At 32.6% G+C, this 20,179-nt stretch overlaps 2 protein-coding genes across 3 annotated transcripts; both read left to right on the top strand.

Annotated features, from left to right (window-relative positions):
- The first annotated feature begins 1,362 nt into the window (after positions 1 to 1,362).
- Positions 1,363 to 2,486, top strand: LOC126891834 (beta-1,3-galactosyltransferase 5-like). The gene has a single exon (XM_050661148.1). The coding sequence runs from the start codon at positions 1,372 to 1,374 to the stop codon at positions 2,401 to 2,403; it is 1,032 nt and encodes a 343-aa protein (XP_050517105.1). The 5' UTR covers positions 1,363 to 1,371; the 3' UTR covers positions 2,404 to 2,486.
- On the top strand, positions 1,670 to 19,897 carry LOC126891832 (lactosylceramide 1,3-N-acetyl-beta-D-glucosaminyltransferase A-like). 2 transcript variants are annotated; one of them, XM_050661147.1, is made up of 2 exons: positions 1,670 to 1,810; positions 18,727 to 19,897. In XM_050661147.1, the coding sequence occupies exon 2, from the start codon at positions 18,740 to 18,742 to the stop codon at positions 19,769 to 19,771; it is 1,032 nt and encodes a 343-aa protein (XP_050517104.1). In that variant the 5' UTR covers positions 1,670 to 1,810; positions 18,727 to 18,739; the 3' UTR covers positions 19,772 to 19,897. The 2 variants fall into 2 exon arrangements, with proteins under 2 accessions (XP_050517104.1, XP_050517103.1); XM_050661146.1 differs by lacking the exon at positions 1,670 to 1,810 and adding an exon at positions 13,657 to 13,776.
- Positions 19,898 to 20,179: the final 282 nt, after the last annotated feature.

The following is a 20,179-nucleotide window of genomic DNA, read 5'->3' as shown; positions in this document are numbered from 1 at the left end:
AGTACTACGGCTACGGAGGATGAACACAACCACAGATTTAGTCAACATCGTGAAAGGCCGTACTTGGGACGAAGAAGAATATCCTGCCTTGTTAACCTGAGAGCATGGTATAGAAAGATCTTAACACAACTATTCCGTATAGCAACCAACAAAGTCATCATCGCCAGAATGATCGTCAACGTTCGGAATGGAGAGGGACCTCAATAAGAAGAAGAAGTTTCTAACAAACGTAAACAAAGGAAACTAAACGAATAAACTGGAAATAAAAACCCAGTTAATTTTTGTTTTTGTTCAAGTGGACTCTCCTTGTTTTTACCTTTCACGCGTGGACATTTCCAGTTTTTATCCTTCACAGTGCTATTTTAAATAGGCATATTTATCGGACGGTCCAAGTTATTATCTACCAGTCTACTGTAAATAGTAAATACATAAAATATCTGTTAGATAGTGTCACTATCTCAATTTCTTATAAAGTGTGACATTCCCTGTTTTTTTTTTTCACCCTTCAATTGGTCTATGCTGAGTTTTTGGTATGGCGCCATATACTACTTTGGTACATCGGTCTTCGGGGTTATTACTTGAAAAATAAATATCCGGGGTATATTCTCTTTTCAAAACTTTACTCTAAAAAGATGGTGGAAGTTTAGGATCATTGATTAGTGTGAGACCACTCGTTTCAGCCCATGCTTCTACTGCGTCTCCATTTGCATCCGAGTCTGCATAGCCCCAGAGTAAACTGTGACTGTTAAAGTCTCCCAGTATAAGATGATTCGTGATTGTGATTGTGATTGGGAGTTAGTAGGGGATGAAAATATAAAAGACTGGTTTAGGGGCTTGTGTACCGAGGTTATTATGCATTGTCCGATCTCAATGGCTATTACCTCTATACCGTTTACATTCGTTGTTCCCACGAGACTATGGTTTGAGTTCTCACAAATACCGCGCTCCCATACTTATTGTGTGGTAACTGTGCAAACAGTTTCATACCTGAGATTTTCGGTCTCGCTGCAGTTAGGTCTCTATGGGATTCCTGGATGCACAATACCTCACATTTCGTGTTTTTGCAGAATTCTGATAAGATGTCTTGTTTTGCTGTAGTGATGCCCTCAATATTTATGCTCGCCACTGTCAGTGTTGGTTCTGAGAAGAACCGTTGTGGCTTGATGTTTGCCATCTGATTTGGTTTGCTCCGGTGTTGGAAGGATTAGAGGTCTTCTAGTAGACGTTTCCAGGGGACGCCGTCAATACTGTTTTGTAGTAGATGTGGCACTATTGATCTCTTGGAGGCTCCTTCCTTTTTCCCCACATATTTGATAAATATGATTAGGAAAAACTAAATCCATTTTTTTTTGTTCCAGGGTAACTCGGGTGATGATAATGACTTATCCAACGTTAAACCATAGAACTTTAACGTTAATAGGATTAATCATTTTAGGAATTCCAATTATGTTCTTAATGAATTTCCAAGGCTCACTATTCCAAAACTACATTCAGTCGTTAACCGCATCGCAACCTACAAAATTATTGGAGACCTTGGTTGAAGAGCCAACTCAGGATTACAATCGCTTATTGAACATAAGCTTTAATTTTTCTATGATAAATCAAGTGTGCCAGGAAAGTGCTCCTGTGTTAGTGCTTATAGTAGTTCATTCTGCACCTTTAAATTTAGAGAAGAGGCTGGCAATAAGGGATACGTGGGGACAAGTGGAAGAAACTAAAAAAATAGTGTTTGTGATAGGAGATCCAGGTTCCCCGGAACAACAGAAAAAGTTAGAAGCGGAAAGTGTGTTATTTGGTGACATTGTACAAGGTAATTTTAGAGACACTTACAGAAATCTAACTTACAAGCACGTAATGGTTCTTAAATACTTTGTTTATCATTGTCCGCAAGCAAAATTTTTATTAAAAACCGATGACGACGTCTTCATCAACTGGCCAAGTCTGAACAATTTCCTCATTTACCATTTGTTTCGTTTCGGTGATAGAGAAACCGTATACTGCATTACGAGACCTCCCAGCCCTGTAGACAGAAGCGATACCAAATGGGTTGTAACAATTGATGAGTATCCAGAAGAAGTCTATCCACAGTACTGTCTTGGTTACGTTATTGTTTATACATCAGAAGTGGCATTTAGTCTATATGAAGAAGCGCAAACATCAAACGCCTTTTTTTGGATAGACGATGCATTCGTAACTGGTATTCTCTTTAAAAACCTAAATTATACTCAAACAGATATCTCATATTTAGCGTTATTAGACGAAAGTTTGGATGCTATTAACAATCATTTCACTAACGTTACAATTAAACCATTTCTATTTAGATTAATGGACAAAATAGAGATGCAAACTGTTTGGAAATATGTCTCTACGCATGAACCTCCCAAAAATATATTTACTTTATAACGATAATAAAATATTTTAAAAAACAAACTTTCACTTTTTAACGGAAATAAAAACGTTTTTCATTTCATCTTCTTCTTGTTCATGGCTATTCTGACTTTGTTGAATGCTGCCCTGAAAAGTCCGGTAGGGGTTAAGTTAAACCATTTTCGCAGGTTATGCAGCCAGGATATTCTTCTTCGTCCTGGACCTCTTTTCTCATGCACTTTACCTTGAAGTATGGTCCGAAGTAGGTCATATCGTTGTTCATTGCGCATTACATGGCCCAGGTATTCCAGTTTGCTACGTTTTATGGTTACGACTAGTTCGCGCTCTTTACCTATTCTATGTAGAACTTCTTCGTTGGTAACTCTGTCTATCCAGGAAATCCTCAAAATGCGTCTATAGCACCACATCTCAAATGCTTCGAGTCTCTTCAGTGATGCTTCAGTTAAGGTCCATGACTCCACGCCATATAAAAGAACGGAGAATACGTAGCACTTTAGTAAACGAATTTTTATTTCCAATTTTATATCGTGGCTGTTAAAGATTTTTTTCATTTTGACGAAGGCTGATCTTGCCTTCTCGATCCTTATCTTAATTTCCGTCGATTGGTCCCACTGTTCATTTAAGTTTGCACCCAAATAACAAAAGTTGGTGATTTGTGTTATAGGTTGTTGGTTAACTAGTAATTGACCAGGTGGTATCCTATTTTTGCTTATAACCATGTATTTGGTTTTTTTGATGTTAAAATCAAGCCCAAATCTGCTACTTACTTCTGCCACCCTGGAGACAAGTGTCTGCAGACCTTCAAGACTGTCTGCAAAAATGACAGTATCATCAGCGTATCTTATGTTGTTCAATCGTTCTCCGTTTATAAGTATTCCCTCGTCTATGTCCGTTAGCGCTAGGTTCATAGTGTGCTCTGAATATGTATTGAACAATAATGGGGACAATATACATCCCTGTCGCACACCTCTTTTCATTTCATAGAATTCAGATTCTGTAAATTTCGGCTCGAAAAACCACAACAAAAATGTCAATTAATTAGTAGTAATCAATTTAATTAATTACAATAATATGAAGGACCGCTCACTCACGTGGGAAATTAGAACACAAGAATTAGCAACATTTAATTTAATGATTAACTTTCTTACTATATAACTAAGTTAGGATCTGGTCAAAGCTTTAGCGTAAAGTTCCTACTTACATTTAAACCGCCGTTTTAATGTACAATTTTCACTAGACTGCGACACATCCCAAGAAAGCATTGTTACAGTTTACATATCTTCGATTGACATAAAAGAAGGATGATTTCTTTACTATTATTGAACTGGATTAATAGTAAGCATTTGATACACATGTAGATTTTAATCTATCAGCTAAACACACACACAATAACTGTATAAACCACACGACAGTTGAAACCCTAAACAAGAGCGTTTCTTTATATGACTTACATAGATCAATCAAGTTAGTTAAAAATAAGCCGTTTTTCGACATAATTGAAAAGACGAGGTTTGACAGTTGAAATGTGTAGTATGAGATATTACAAAAAGGCTACTCTATCTTGGGATTCATCAATTTTTTAGTGGAACAATTTTTAAATAAACAATCAAAACGTCAAACTTAGTTCTGTGCTCATAACTTAAAAACTTGTTTATTTAGAGATTTGACGTCCACAGGTAACTTTTTTAGAACAAAAAGATACATCGAATGAGATACGCTAAATGAAAATAGGTTTATAAACAAAAAAGTTATTACAAAACTGACGACAAAATCACTGTTTTTGAATATTGTTAATAACAATTTTATTGTTTATTAAAATATGTTTAAATATACCTAAGCTTGAGGGCATTATGGTGTTTGAATGGTGTACAAAAAATGGTCCAGATATGTTAAATAGTTTTCGCAAAATTGAATTTGTTTATAAAATTTTTTGACAAACGAGCTAATTTCTGAAGCTTGTCCAGTTAATATGGCTGAATGTATCTCAATAATCCGGAGCTCATTTCCTTCGTTAAGATGTATACTAATAGCCTATGAAAAAAAAAGTAAAAAAAATTACATGTACGTACACAAAATTATTTGTTAATAAATAGCAGTTTTTAAGCTTATAAACAATTACAATAATTTCGTAGAAATTAGATCAAATTAAATGGCAATAAAAAATACGGAAAGCTGGTTAAAATACACAACTTCTAAAAAAAAATTTAGGTCCTACGACCCTTGGGGTCTGAGATAGCCCCTTTTTTATTGAAAAAATCGCTGTTACACAATCTTTTATAAGAAAAGTCAAAGTTTTTAACAAAATTTTTAGAAGAAAAATGTTAAAAATTGTTTAAACAGCAGTGTTATAAACAAAGAGTATTTTGCGTTCCGACTAAAGTAAAAAAAATAATGGGCGTAGCCGAATGAGAATAAATTCGCGGACTACCATTCGCTAGACCGTTGCAGCCCATTTTTAACATTGACAGTATACCGGATTTGAAGCTTAATATTATATTTATATATTTTGGTACAAACTTGAATTTTATGAATATTATTATGTTGCACATTTATTTAGTAAAATTATATTTTAAATAAATAAATTTAAAAAATAACAAAAAAGGCCACTTTAAAAAAGGTGCTTTGTTTCATCCCATTAGCTGCTTTGTTTTGGATAATTTTGCAATGAAAATAAGATAAATGTTATTATTTTAATGTGGTACCATAGATAAAAAAAATAGTAAACTTGGTACAGTAGAACCCGATTGGTAGGTATAGGCCATTTTTTCTTCTCTATTTTGAATCCGTGTGTAGTCCAGGCTGTATCGTCGACCCCGTTAGGTAAATATAGGTTAATATAGCTCATTTAAAGGTCTTTTCAAGCACTACAAAAGGTATTAGTAGCATTATACACCTAAAATCGACCGCTTCTCTGTTATTTCAAGTTGAATACACCAATTTGAGAATGTACCAAAAAACAAACTATTTTCACCTACCATATCTCTCTTTGTATTTTAATTAGAAGATTTATGAAAGCAAGTGTCTCTTTGTTTTTTTATAACCTACAAAAATGTTTAATATAGTTTTTTTAGTTAGATGCATAGTTTTTAAGGTATTCGCAAAAAACCGTTCGAAAAGGTATTATGTTTCAATGAAAATGGCCAATTTTCAACCACGAATACCTCAAAAAGTATTGAGTTTTCAAAAAAAATATATAGAACAATGTTTGCTTAGAATTAGGTTCTCTAGCGAATTCCGTGGTAACTTTAACCAAAAAATTTTCCACCCCTAAGAAGGGGTGGGAAACACCCCAAGATAAAAGCACACATCGGCATAGGGTAGACTTTTAATAAGAAGATAAGTAGAGGCTATTCTCAAAATTTCATTAAAGTCCATGCAGTAAGATAGAATTCGGAGGTAATATCCTATTCTTGCTCCCATTGACTGGCGTATATCGATAGCTATGTAAAATAAATGCATTATTTTGAATGCCAGAATTAGTCCTGTCGCCAGGAGGTACAACGGCCTCCTTAATTCAGATAGACTTACCCAAGTTTTTTTGATGTGTTTTGACCCGTAGTCAAAAATTTGAACACGAATTTTTTGGGTAACAGTTGATCCGGATGTCGATAAGTTTGTTATAAACAAAGAACTTGAGGAATTACATAACAGCGATTTTTCGCAAAACAAAACATTTTTTTGTATTTTTTGGATGATTCTCAGCAAAAAATGGTTTTACAAGTTTTTTCGTAGGATGCATAGTTTTAGAGATAAACGCGGTTGAACTTCCAAAAAATCGAAGAAGTGCAATTTTTGAACCCGAATAACTTTTGATTAAAAAATAAAATAGCAATTCTGCTTACTGCATTTGAAAGATTAAGTCAAATTCTATCGGTCTTGATTATTTGCATTGCTAAAAATTAAGTTTTTATTTGTTAAACAAAGCCATAAACACATAGTGTTTCCCGTGCCAATGCATGCGTTTTAATGTATGTAATCTACGGAGAAATTGTCTGTATGCGCCTACTCGTTCGATTTCAAATGGGAAATGCATTTAAAACATCATTCAATCACTATGTGTTTATAGCTTTGTTTAACAATAAAAAAATTAATTTTTAGCAATGAAAATAATCAAAACCGATAGAATTTGACTTGAACTTTCAAATGCGGTAAGCAGAATTGCTATTTTATTTTTCAATCAAAAGTTTTTCGGGTTCAAAAATTGCAATTTTTCGATTTTTTGAAAGTTCAACCGCGTTTATGTCGAAAACTATGCATCCTACGAAAAAACTTGTAAACACATTTTTTGCTTAGAATGACCCAAAAAGTACAAAACAATGTTTTGTTTTACGAAAAATCGCTGTTGTGATTCCTCAAGTTCTTTGTTTATAACAATCTTATCGACATCCGGATCGACTGTTACCCAAAAAATTCGTGTTCTACGGGTCAAAATACATAAAAAAATTGGGTAAGTCCATCTGAATTATGGAGGCCGTTGTACCCCCACTGGCGACAGGACTAAATTCACGAATATGAAGAGTAGAATACTATTCTCTAGGCTAGGATACCATGCGATGCGATGGTCTCCGTAGTGAACGTAACCTTATGTATGCTGATGATGTAGTGTTAATAGGAAATAGTGAAAGCAACTTAGAACAAAAACTGGAACAGTGGAGACAAGCTCTGGAGGAAACAGGTTTAAAACGTAGTAGGACAAAAACAGAGTATTTGAATGTTTATTTAAAGATGGAGTTACTAAAAATAAAATGGTATCTTTGGATGGTGAAGCGATTGTGAAAAGCAAGAGTTTTAAATACCTAGGATCGGTATTACCATAGCCACCTTTACTTAACAAGCCATGAAGTTGAAACTTGGCAACATCTATTGGTAGACCGATTAATTCTGACAGTTCTCATTTGGTTTTAAATAATTTTCACTGTATTTACAGAGAAACTGAAATATTTTACAATATTTCGTGCTCCAAATTATAAAGAACATTAAAAGGTATGTTATTAAGATGATTTTAGTTCAATATAATATATTTTTATATAAACTTGCGTGCATATAGAAATCCGTCCACTTAAAAATTTTGTCATTTTTAATGTCTCATATTTCCTAAACCTGTTGGCAGATTTAAGTGATTTTTATAATATGTTATAGCCTAATTCTTTAACAATACCTCTGTAATAATCTTGTTGGTAAACAGTTAAATTTTTATGGTGTACCGGGCATTTAAAAAATACTGAAATTAAAACCCAACTATAGACTCCGGTTTTCTTAACATTCTGTTTTTTTGATTAATTTGCTTATGTTTAACAACTAGATTTGTTCTTTATCAATTCAGGGTGTTTCTAAATAAGTGCGACAAACTTTAAGGGGAAAGGAACAAAATGAAAAATTTTGACGCCTGTATTTTAAAGGTAATCATTTTTTTCGAATTCTGAGAAAACTAATAAGTATTTTTGAAAAATTTAAACGCAGAATAAAAGATTACTTTATTACCGAGGGCCAAAGGTCCCTTAGAATGAATAAAAAGTTTTTTTTTATGACATATTTGAAACTAAAAATCACACTAAATTTTCTTAGGTTTTCACCCCTGTAACTTATTAAAATAAACATAGAAGTTTTCAGGGACTTTGGGTCCTTGGTCCTAACGTAATCTTTCACTCTGCGTTTAAATTTTTGAAAAATACTTATTAGTTTTCTTAGGATTCGAAAAAAATGAATCCCGTTTATATTCTTGTTATTGTTTTTTTTTTTGTATAATAAACGTTACTTACAAGGAATTACTTTTAATATTATTTTGTACAAATTTCCAATTAATAATATTTTCTTGTTCGACTCAAAAAATACTATAAATTTTACCAGAATTTGTACTTTAAAATTGTAGTTTCGAAAGCGGTAGTCCGATAGCTACGGACGTCATCGATTGCGACGTTGCCTTTTTCTCTTCATGGCTTGTAAAGTAAAGGTGGCTATGGTATTACGGAGTAATATCGTTGGTAATATTATAATCGGTAGGATACCATAAAGGCAGTTTTTGTTTATATTCGATTCAGAGTCGGACGACCATCTCCATATAGCTATTTCAGCATCCTCATGCCTCCTCAGTGAAGCTATGCAGTCACAACTCTGAAAAGAATATAAACAATCTGCCTATTTAAGGGAAACCATCACGATACAACGATTCCACCTTTTGAGACGCAATCTAGTGACATCTCTCGTATTACGAGGAAAACAACGAAAAGCCCTAGATACAAAGTTTACTACTTTTTAAACAATTAGAATAATTGAAATAAACATATAATAAACAATATTTTAAATCCAAGACTTTTCGTTAATAAACTGCTTTCTGGCTGCATCCCGTATCTCCGGATTTTACAATAATATACAGGGTGTTTCATTGGGAAACGGAAATACTTTAATGGTGTATAGAGGTCACCGAGCCGGTTCTAGATATAGTAAATTTTTTGCCCTACCGACTTTTATAACCGAGTTACAGGGTGTTTTATCGATTTTACCCATTTCTTTCCTAAGCCATAACTGTAGAACCACCCTGTATATTTTTTGATATTTGGTACACATATGTCTCATTAAAAACCCAAACGACCGACATACTAACCATACGAGAAATCAACAACACCCTGTATATCGAAATTTTGAAAATCTGTTTAGATATTTAAAAAGGGCACAAAAAAGTAAGTTTAACGGTTAGCTTCAATTTTTCGGCCAGACAATTTTATGACTTTCATTTTGAAATTATATTGATTTTTTTAAGAACTTTGACATTAAAAAGCAGATATTATTAACTTTTAGTTATAAATTATTAAAGTTAATGAATAAATACTCATTTTAAAAATAATCAATACTTATTTACCACATTGGAACGACCCAATTACTAATGACAAGAAAAATCCAGGTCCGGATTAAAAAATAATATAAAGTAATTATGACCTTGAAACAACACCTATATTGAAATTTTGAAAATTTGTTTGTGTATTTTGAAAGAGCATAAAAAACTGCGATAAAAGGTGCATGTCAAATTTTTGCGCAGATAATTTAATTACGGCAATTTTGAAATCATATTGATTAATTCTGTCAAGGTCACAAGAAGCTGCCAGAAAAATTAAGAACAATCCCAATTTAATTAGAAAATCGATTCGAAATCTTTTAAAACGAGCAAGGAAATGCATCTAACAAAATGGCAGACATTTTGAGCAACTGTTATAGTTCAAATATTTTTAATTTATGTTAAATTGTTGAATTGTAACGAATTTTTGTTTTATTAGATATAACAGTTTTTTTAATTCTTTACTAAATCATTAAAATATCCCAATTCTCGCAATTCTAATTTTTAATGATGTGCTTATAGCTACAAATCCAGAGAATATATAAAGCCAGCGTAGTAAATAAGTATTAAGTATTTTTAAAGTAAGTATTGATTCATTAACATTAAATTATTATTAAAAGTTAACAATACCTGGTTTTTAATCTCAGAGTTCTTTAAAATTTTAATATAATTTCAAATTGATGTAATTAAATCAACGGCGAAAAAATTAAATAAGCCTTTATTCACAGTTTTTCATGCTCTTTTAAAATGCGAAGACAAATTTTTAAAATTTCAATATACAGGGTATTGATTCAAGGTCACAATTACTTTGTATTTTTTCTTAATCCGTACCTGGATTTTTCTTGTCATTAGTAATTGGGTCGTTCCAATGTGGTAAATAAGTATTGATTATTTTTAAAATTAGTATTTATTCATTAACTTTAATAATTTATAACTAAATGTTAATAATATCTGCTTTTTAATGTCAAAGTTCTTAACAAATTCAATATAATTTCAAAATTAAGGTCATAAAATTATCTGGCCGAAAAATTGAAGCGAACCATTAAACTTACTTTGTTGTGCTCTTTTCAAATATGCAAACAGATTTTCAAAATTTCAATATACAGGGTGTTGTTTTAAGGTCACAATTACTTTATAATTTTTTGTTAATCCGGATCTGGATTTTTCTTATGGTTAGGATGTCGGTCGTTTGGGTTTTGAATGAGACCTATGCAGGGCCCCCGCTACCATATGTGCAAAGTGTGCAATGCACACGGGCGCCATCCTTTAGGGGCGCCAAAACCGGGGTCAAAAATTAAAAAAAAAGACAAACAAACAAAAAAACAAAAATTAATTTTAAAATAAAAGTTGAGAAATTAAATAGGATTATGTATAAACACACACGAAATTTTATTAGTATATCAACCAGTTACTGCCGATTCTCATTTGCAAGAACATATCAGAAATCAGGCACTTTAATTTATTTTGTTACGATTTTATTCTGCTTGTTTCATTTTGATATTTTAGTCTACAAATAATAGTCGACTTACTCACGGTTTTTGCTGTGTATTTTAAAGAACCGCTTATATTGACATGAAATTTGTCATACACATAGCTAACAAGAAAATAAGTGATGTGCCGATATGTGTGTGCTTTTGTACCTGGGGTATTCTCGGGGGTGAAAAAACATACGTTCAAAATAAGTCAGAAATTGGATAAACTGACTAATTATCAGCAACTTTTGTTCCATAGAGATTTTCGCTAAGGCAATACTTTTCGAGTTATTAATCTTGATCTTAGTCTTAATCTTAATCTTGAATAAATTCCTTTTTTCCAAATAACTTAAAAATTATTAATGATACCAAAAATCTCAGTAAAAAATTTCAAGCAGTAAAAAGTAAGGTTTTGCTTTTCTGAATATTTTGGATTTTCTGTTTTTCTGTAAAAGAAAGATTGGTTATGGCTGTTCAAAATTTACATACACTCATGATTAGTGACTCGTTCAAACCCTTTTAACTACAGCCTTTTGAAACTTCAGATCATATAAACAATACATAAGTAAAGTAACTTATGGTGAAGCGGTAACGATTAATTTCATTTGGGATGCTAATTAGGGGGCAATTTTCACGATTTGTTTACCAAAAAAAAGGGAATAATATTATTTTGAGCGTACCTTACTCTAACTTTTGATATTAAAAAAAACACCTAAAAAAATAAAAATATAGCTTCTTTTAAACACTTATTTCACGTTTCACTTTTCATTAGCTACATCTCTGCTTCTACATTGTCTGCAGACTTCATAAATTACACCATTTTTTTCACTTTTCTATAAGCTATATTTTTTTCGATAAAATACTTACTTTTTGAGTTATTTGCGAAAATCCGTCTAAACACGTATTTTTTTGTTGGAAAATGAACATATTTACTCGCAAATAACTAGAAAAGTATTGATTTTAGTGAAAAAACTTTATAAGTAGAAAAAAAAGTTGTTCAAAATTAGTCATTTTATCCAATTCCGGACTTTTTTGAACGTATGTTTTTTCGCCCCCGAAAAGGGGCGAATAAAATAAAAAAAAATATCACTTTATTCCTTGACACGTTAGCTAAGCTATGTGTTATCCAAATGTCATGTCAATCCAAGCGGTTCTTAAAAATTCGTAGGTTTTACCTTGAGTGAATGGACTATAGATATGATTTTTAAAGTTCAGTTTTTTGGTTTATTTCAAGCACCTACCTACCTTCAAAAAATAAATAAAAAACATGATCCAAAATGCCTTAAAAGGCGCCAAAATTCTTTTTTTGCACACAGGCGCCAGTAACCCTTACGGGGGCCCTGGACCTATGTGGACCAAATATCAAAAAAATATAAAGGGTGGTTCTAAAGTTATGGCTTAGGAAAGAAATAGGCAAAATCGATAAAACACCCTGTAACTCGGTTATAATAGTCGGTAAGGCAAAAAACGTACTATATCTAGAACCGGCTCGGTGACCTCTATTCACCATTAAAGTATTTCCGGTTCCCAATGAAACACCCTGTATAATCACAGAGACGACGAAAATAGGAGAAAGCAAATAGAGGACACTTAGGCCACGCATTTACCTTCTCTTCGCCTAGGAAAAGGACCGAAAGACAGTTTCTAAATACTCAAAACTGAGTAAAAATGGAAAAGATAAAGGCAGTTTTTGTTTATATTCGATTAAGAGTCGGACCACCATCTCCATATAGCTATTTCAGCATCCTCATGCCTCCTCAGTGAAGCTATGCAGTCACAACTCTGAAAGGAATATAAACAATCTGCCTATTTATGGGAAACCATGTAATTGGTAGATTTACTGATTAAGGACTACCTTTGGTTTATTCTTTATTTAAATGTTAATGTGTTATTCGTAGACATTAGATATCCCAGTATTGCCGAATTATGCACAATTTTTAGGAAAAACGTTCATTTGATAATATCACGCCCAGATATATTACAAATGACTGTTTTAAAAAAATTTTGTAAAACACTTAACTTAATACTTAAACTTAAAACTTAAAAATCATAATTAAATTTTTTTTGAAAAAATTATAACTAAAAAATCTTATGTGTTAGGAACTTTTTACCATCATAATCATATTCAGGGAGCAAAAATGAACAAAAAACAGCATCTTGCATTCGAGTCTCAAATTGGTTGTAAACTAGTGTAATCTATTCTTATACTTAGTATAGTGTAATCTATATGATATTCTGTCATCGACTGCTTTAAATTCTAAGACTTCCTTTCTTAAATTCCCTCTGATGTAAAATGCTTTCCCTCCTTGTCCTTGTTTTTCCTTTCCTGCATACCATATTATATAATCACTTTTTTCTATTTTGCCTTGTCCTCCCTATCTGACTTCCTGTAGTCCAGCAATATCTACTTTGTATCTTTGTAACTCATTCGCCATTTCCTGCATTTTTCCTGATTCTAAATAGTAGTGTCCTCACGTTGTAAGATCCAATTTTTATTTTTCTTTTATTTATTATCTCCCGTTTCTTATTGCCGTAATATTCCGCAAGGGCGGATCCAGGACAGATTTTCGGGAGGGGCCATGAACTTCTTTTGGGAGGGATACCGGGGGTATGGGGTTAAAATGATGTGTTTTAATATATACACTTTTCGTACACTTTTAATGCCGTAAAGACATTTAAAACTTATCGTTATTAAAGTATTTTTATTTGTCTAACTTAGTCTGCAAATATTAACTGTATATTAGTATATTAGTGCAAATATTAACTGTATATTAGTCTGCATATTTTTTTAAATTCTCGGGGGGCCATGGCCCCACGGCCCCCTCCCTGGATCCGCCCTTGATATTCCGTAATATTTTTGATGTGATAATTTTATAATCTACGTAGTTCCTATCTAACCACCAATTTATCATTTTTTAAAAATATAAAATAGATAAAAGGCGTAAAATGGGTAAATTGTAGCAAAGATTGTATAGCGGTACTACTTGTGTTAATAAAATGAAGAATGGAGAAACATTAATTTGGTAGTTTTGTGCCTGTGCTTAACAAGTTTTATAAGTGAAGTTCTAGTTTTTTGTGGTTTAAAAGGTAATATAACCAGATATACCTATCTATGTTTTTTTATTATTTTTTATATTTTTGGAAGGGGTAAATTTTTGTCCTTTGATATTTTCGTAACTTTGGTTTTCGTAGTACTGAACTTCATCCCCATATTTTCACAACTCCCAATGATATTTAAAAGTAACTGGAGACTATGGTCTAAATCAGTCATTAAAACAGTGTCATCTGCATAGCGGTGTTATACTCTTTGTCCATTTATCCTTTTACCATTTGAAGAGTGCGATAAAGCGATCGAAAATATTACCTCCGGTAGAGGTTATACCACCTTGTTATATTTAAATTGGCCTTGACGTGTTACCATTGGTCTTAATGATTGCTGTCTGATTCCAATAAATAGCTTCTACCATAAGTTAAGAAGTTTGCCCCCATTTTTATCTATTTTTCTGAGCTTGAAATCAGTTTGTCTTCTGCGTTAGTTAGATTATTTAGTTTTTGTGAGTATGTCATGCCTGTGAATTCTTTGAGTTTTTCTGTAGATGGAGACCGTCACGTTTTTTATGTAAGTTCTCAATGGCATCAGATTGTTTTTTATCCATTTTTATTTAGCAGTTTTTATTTTTTGTCTTTGTCTCCTTTTTTGAAGAGAGGTTTTAGGATGATTGATCTCCATTCTTGTGGTAATATGTTTTGTTCTATTATTTTATTAGTTTTAATAGTTGTTTAGTCAGATCTTGTCTTCCGTACTTTAGGAGTGCGTTCGATATTCTGTCCTTTCCTGGTAATTTTCTATTTTATAGTTTCCTTAATGCTTCCTTTACCTCTCCCTCCTCCAGTGCCCAGGACCTATTTTACCACTAGGCCCGTGAGGCACCTGCCTCGGGCCCGCATTTTAATGGGGCCCGGAAAGATCACCAAAAAAATGTTTATTGCAATAACAAAATGAATTTTCAAAATTATTTCATTTTACGAACAGAGAACATGATAACAATAAATGTTATATTCATAAACCGTTCTTATAATTTTTTTTAAAAGGACATGAAAATTTTAAAATAGATAGTTTTTTACCGTTATGATATTTTACATTGTGATATTGTGATATTTGTGATACATTGTGATATTTTAATTGCAGAACTATCTATACAAAAAAATGCTTATAATTTTGTAAACGATATTTTTAACATATTTTTCACAGACAATAGTGAAACAGTAGACTTAAAAACTATTACCGAATATGAGAACGATATCGATGTTGATGATTTAGTGGAAGAATTGGCACATTTTAAAGAACTTTACAAGACATCTAATATCTTACAAAATCCGTAATAGGTCTGGATCCGCGTATGAAAAAAAAGTTGATTAATAGCAAGCTGAAAATTTGTTAATAACTTAAGGATGTCTAGTCGGATCAACTTTGATAAATGGGAACACTGGAACAGGGGCAGTTTTAATTGTGGAACAGGTTAAAAATTTGGAACGGTCAGACCACGAAAACGGCACATGTATTTTGTCCGACAGAACAGACTTAAACTCTCCAAACAGAGATTAAATTCTCATGCAAAAATCAGACTGCTATTTATCACCAAATGTGCGTTTTAATGAGTGGAACATGTAGAATATGTCAAATGACAGGAATTATTACAGGTGATAAATAGCAGTCTGATTTTTGCATAAGAGTTTAATCTCTGTTCGGAGAGTTTAAGTCTATTCTGTCGAACAAAATAAATGTGCCGTTTTCGTGGTCTGACCGTTCTAAATTTTTAACCTGTTCCATAATTAAAACTGCCCCTTTTCCAGTGTTCCCATATATCAAAGTTTATCCGACTAGACACCCTTAAGCTACTAATAAATTTTCAGCTTGCTATTAATCAACTTTTTTTTCATACGCGGGATCCAGACCTATAAAGTATGATGACTTTTTTGATTGAAAATAACATCATATTGACGTTGACATTATTTTCTGTAGAGGCAGTATTTGTTTTTTTATAATTATATTTAATTAATATAATTAATTTTAGTTGTAGGTTATTTCTGTATAGGTATATTTTAGTTTTTGGTAATTAATATTTGTTGTTGTTATTTATAATGTACCAATAATGCACTATTATATACCTATTCAATCTTTACTCATGTTTAAAAATTTATATTTAAGAGTGTAGGCGCAAATATTTTACGGCGATCCCTCCTTTTTCTGTATTTACACGGCAAATTACATGTAGTAAAATACTCACTGGTATGGATATGTAAACATTACTTGACAATGTCATCATTAACTTTAGAGATGGCTTTTTTAGCATTCAGATGAACATCTTTAACAATAAAACACTTGGATCACAGAATATATCCTGGTGTATTCTCTGCTTGGATCTTCCATAAATAATAAACAATAAATAACTTTTTATTAAGTTCAGGTCTTAAGTCATAATAAGGAACTTGCATAAAATTTTAAATTCGAAAAAAATGGTATAAATCACAGCAGAACATAATTTAGAACCTGTATCAAAAATAAAAAAGTTTTGTTTGTCTTTCGTTCGGCCCCTAAAGACAACTAAAAATTCAACTTATACCAGCCACCCCAAAACGCATCGTGACGTCACTGGGTTGTATGTTTACATTCTACACCAATATATAATTTTGGATTAGCCATTTATAAACGTCAGTAGAAAATACACTTATGTGACGTTACAAATGTTTTGATCGTTTGAACTATTCATAGAAACTTTGTGCTTTTACAAAATGGTTTTATTTTCAATAGTAAACCTTCTTTCCGTTCCTTCAAAACCTGTATCAAACTGTAACCTCAACAAACTGGTATATTTTATTACAGTGACATACGATAAATGTCATTAGAATATAAATATTTTTCCTTTATTCCCCGACGACGATCTGGCTAAATACCCAAGTAGGTGGAGGCCAATAAACTAAAGAAGAAGAAGAAGAAGAATATACGTAAATATTACCATAAACTGAACCACATAGTCAAACTCTGTGACGTCACGGGTTGTTTGAACTATTTTAAGATAAAGACGACTTTAAATTTGTACTTCTAAGTTATTATGAGTTTTTGAAGCGTGAAATTTTGAAAATCTCATTTTTATACAAAACTGAACATTATTATGTAATAAAAAAAATGTGCAAGTTCCCTATTATTTATCAAATTTAGTATCAATATTATTTAATTAACAACTCAAAATATTCTCGATACCATGTCAAATATTTAAAATTGTCACTGTATTGTCATCATATCTATTCGACTAATGCGTTGTATGACAAAGATGGCGAACCACGGACATGGTGACCATTTTTTTCGAATCCTGAAAAATTAATAAATATTTTTAAAAAATTTAAACGCACAATGAAAGACTAAATTATTATCGAGGGCCGAAAGTCCCTTAGAATAAATAAAAAGTTTCTTTTGAATGAGATATTTGAAATTAAAAATCACACTACATTTTCTTTTAGGTTTTCACCCCTGAACCTTATTAAAATAAACATTATAAAAGTTTTCAGGGATTTTCGGCTCTCGGTAAGAACGTAATCTTTCATTCTGCTTTTAAATTTTTCAAAAATACTCATTAGTTTTCTCAGGCTTCGAAAATAATGAATCCTATTTAAATAGGATTGGAGCCGAAACTTTGTACCGATCCCCTTAAACAATGTTTATTTATTAATAAAAAATTTAATTTCTGGTGCAACTATATTTTTAGTAAAATAATTAATAGATTAAAAGAAGTTATTATTGTTATTAAATTATATTTAGGGGCCAGAAATTTGTGTGTGCCTCGGGCCTGATTTGAAGTAAAATAGGCTCTGCCAGTGCCGGATTAACCATTAGGCGGACTAGGCGGCCGCTAAGGGCCCGCGCACTTGATGGGGCCCGCGTTTCACTCAAATATATAATATAATATAATAATAATATAATATGGCATTTATTTGTAGCAAATAAATTGTACATAATAAAATAAACTCAGTTTTATTAGTTTTGGGTAACAATTTTAGAACGCATCAACGCTGTCAGTAAATCATTGCAGAGAGAAGAGATTGAACTTCAAACTGCAGTTCAGCTTCTAAATGCACTTTTGGAGTTCTTAAAATTCCAAAAAGATAATTTTGCTTATTACAAGCTGAGGGCCTGCGACCTACAATACTCTGAATATTCTCTACTGTACTCTAATTACTGAGCTGAGTCGTCGGTTGACAGTGTACGGGTCAATGAACTCAGTATTTGGTCTTTTGTGTTTTCCAAAATTAAGTGATACTCAAATAAAGGAGTGTGCTTCAAAACTACATGAAAACTATCCTGATGATATTGAATCTGAACTTAAATGAACTAGAACAGTTCTAATATTTTATAGCCCAGCTTCAAGCTTGCAGGGAAAACAATGTATTCCTGCTTCACAGTCATTTTGGGTTATTTCGCAACAGGCGAACGGACATTTTCAAAAATAAAAATTATTAAAAACGGAGAAACCTAGATTTCTTAAGGTGCGTCATAGCTTGGGTTGCCTAGGGGCCTCAGGATTCTTAGCACTGCTATGGTTTGGGTTCTCACAAATACCGCACTCCCATGCTTATTGTGTGGTAGTGGTAACTCCACAAACAGTTTCATACCTTAGATTTTCGGTCTCGCTGCAGTTAGGTCTCTGTGGGATTCCTGGATGCACAATATCTCACATTTCGTGTTTTTGCAGAATTCTGATAAGATGTCTTGTTTTGCTGTAGTGATGCCCTCAATATTTATGCTCGCTACTGTCAGTGTTGGTTCTGAGAAGAACCGTTGTGGCTTGATGTTTGCCATCTGATTTGGTTTGCTCCGGTGTTGGAAGGATTAGAGGTCTTCTAGTAGACGTTTCCAGGGGACGCCGTCAATACTGTTTTGTAGTTGATGTGGCACTATTGATCTCATGGAGGCTCCTTCCTTGTCCCCCACATATTTGATAAACATGAGTAGGAAGAACTAATTCCATTTTTTTGTTCTAGGGTAACCCGGGTGATGATAATGACTTATCCATCGTTAAACCATAGGACTTTAACGTTAATAGGATTAATCATTTTAGGAATTCCAATTATGTTCTTAGTGAATTTCCAAGGCTCACTATTCCAAAACTACACTCAGTCGTCAACCGCATCGCAACCTACAAAATTATTGGAGACCTTAGTTGGAAAGCCAACTCAGGATTACAATCGCTTATTGAACATAAGCTTTAATTTTTCTATGATAAATCAAGTGTGTCGGGAAAATTCTTCTGTGTTAGTGCTAATAGTAGTTCATTCTGCACCTTTAAATTTAGAGAAGAGGCTGGCAATAAGGGATACGTGGGGACAAGTGGAAGAAACTAAAAAAATAGTGTTTATGATAGGAGATCCAGGTTCTCCGGAACAACAGAAAAAGTTAGAAGCGGAAAATGTGTTATTTGGTGACATTGTACAAGGTAATTTTAGAGACACTTACAGAAATCTAACTTACAAGCACGTAATGGTTCTTAAATACTTTGTTTACCATTGTCCGCAAGCAAAATTTGTATTAAAAACCGATGATGACGTCTTCATCAACTGGCCAAGTATGAACAATTTCCTTACTTACCATTTGTTTCGTTTCGGTGATAGAGAAACCATATACTGTATTATAAGACCTCCCAGCCCTGTTGACAGAAGATATACCAAATGGGTTGTAACAGTTGATGAGTATCCAGAAAAAGTCTATCCACAGTACTGTCTTGGATATGTTATTCTTTATACACCAGAAGTGGCATTTAGTCTATATGAAGAAGCCCAAACATCAAATTTCTTTTTTTGGATAGACGATGCATTCATAACTGGTATTCTCTTTAAAAACCTAAATTATACTCACACAGATATCGCAAATTTATTGTTATTAGACCAAAGTTTATATGCTATTTCTAATCATTTCACTAACGTTACAATTAAACCATTTCTATTTAGATTAATGGACAAAATGCAGATGCAAACTGTTTGGAAATATGTTTCTACGCATGAAGCTCCCAAAAATATATTTGCTTTATAACCATAATAAAATATTTTAAAAAACAAATACTCACTTTTTTAACGGAAAACGTTTTTCATTTCATAGAACTCAGTTTCTGTATATGTCGGCTCGAAAGAACACAACAAAAATGACAATTAATTAGTAATAAGCAATTTAACTAATTACAATAATATGAACTGCGCCTAAACTACTTTCCTAGTTCATGGAAAGTGGCACAAATCCTAATAATCCTTAAACCCGGAAAAAGACCGGAAAATGCATCTTCATACCGGCCTATAAGCCTTTTGCCTATGATTAGCAAAGTCTTTGAAAAAATGTACGTAAAAGGGTTGAAAACAATAATAGACGAAAATAAAATAATTCCAGAACACCAATTCGGTTTCCGAGACAAACACGGAACCATAGAACAACTGCATAGATTAGTCA

Source organism: Diabrotica virgifera, chromosome 9, assembly GCF_917563875.1.
Source record: "Diabrotica virgifera virgifera chromosome 9, PGI_DIABVI_V3a".
In the NCBI taxonomy this organism is placed as follows: Eukaryota; Metazoa; Arthropoda; class Insecta; order Coleoptera; family Chrysomelidae; genus Diabrotica; species Diabrotica virgifera.
Note: the sequence above shows the minus strand (reverse complement) of the source record. Positions and strands in the feature narration are given on the sequence as shown.

Bases quoted from the DNA above. Each gene is read 5' to 3' on its own strand.
- LOC126891834 (XM_050661148.1), top strand. From the start codon at position 1,372: ATGATAATGACTTATCCAACGTTAAACCATAGAACTTTAACGTTAATA.
- LOC126891832 (XM_050661147.1), top strand. From the start codon at position 18,740: ATGATAATGACTTATCCATCGTTAAACCATAGGACTTTAACGTTAATA.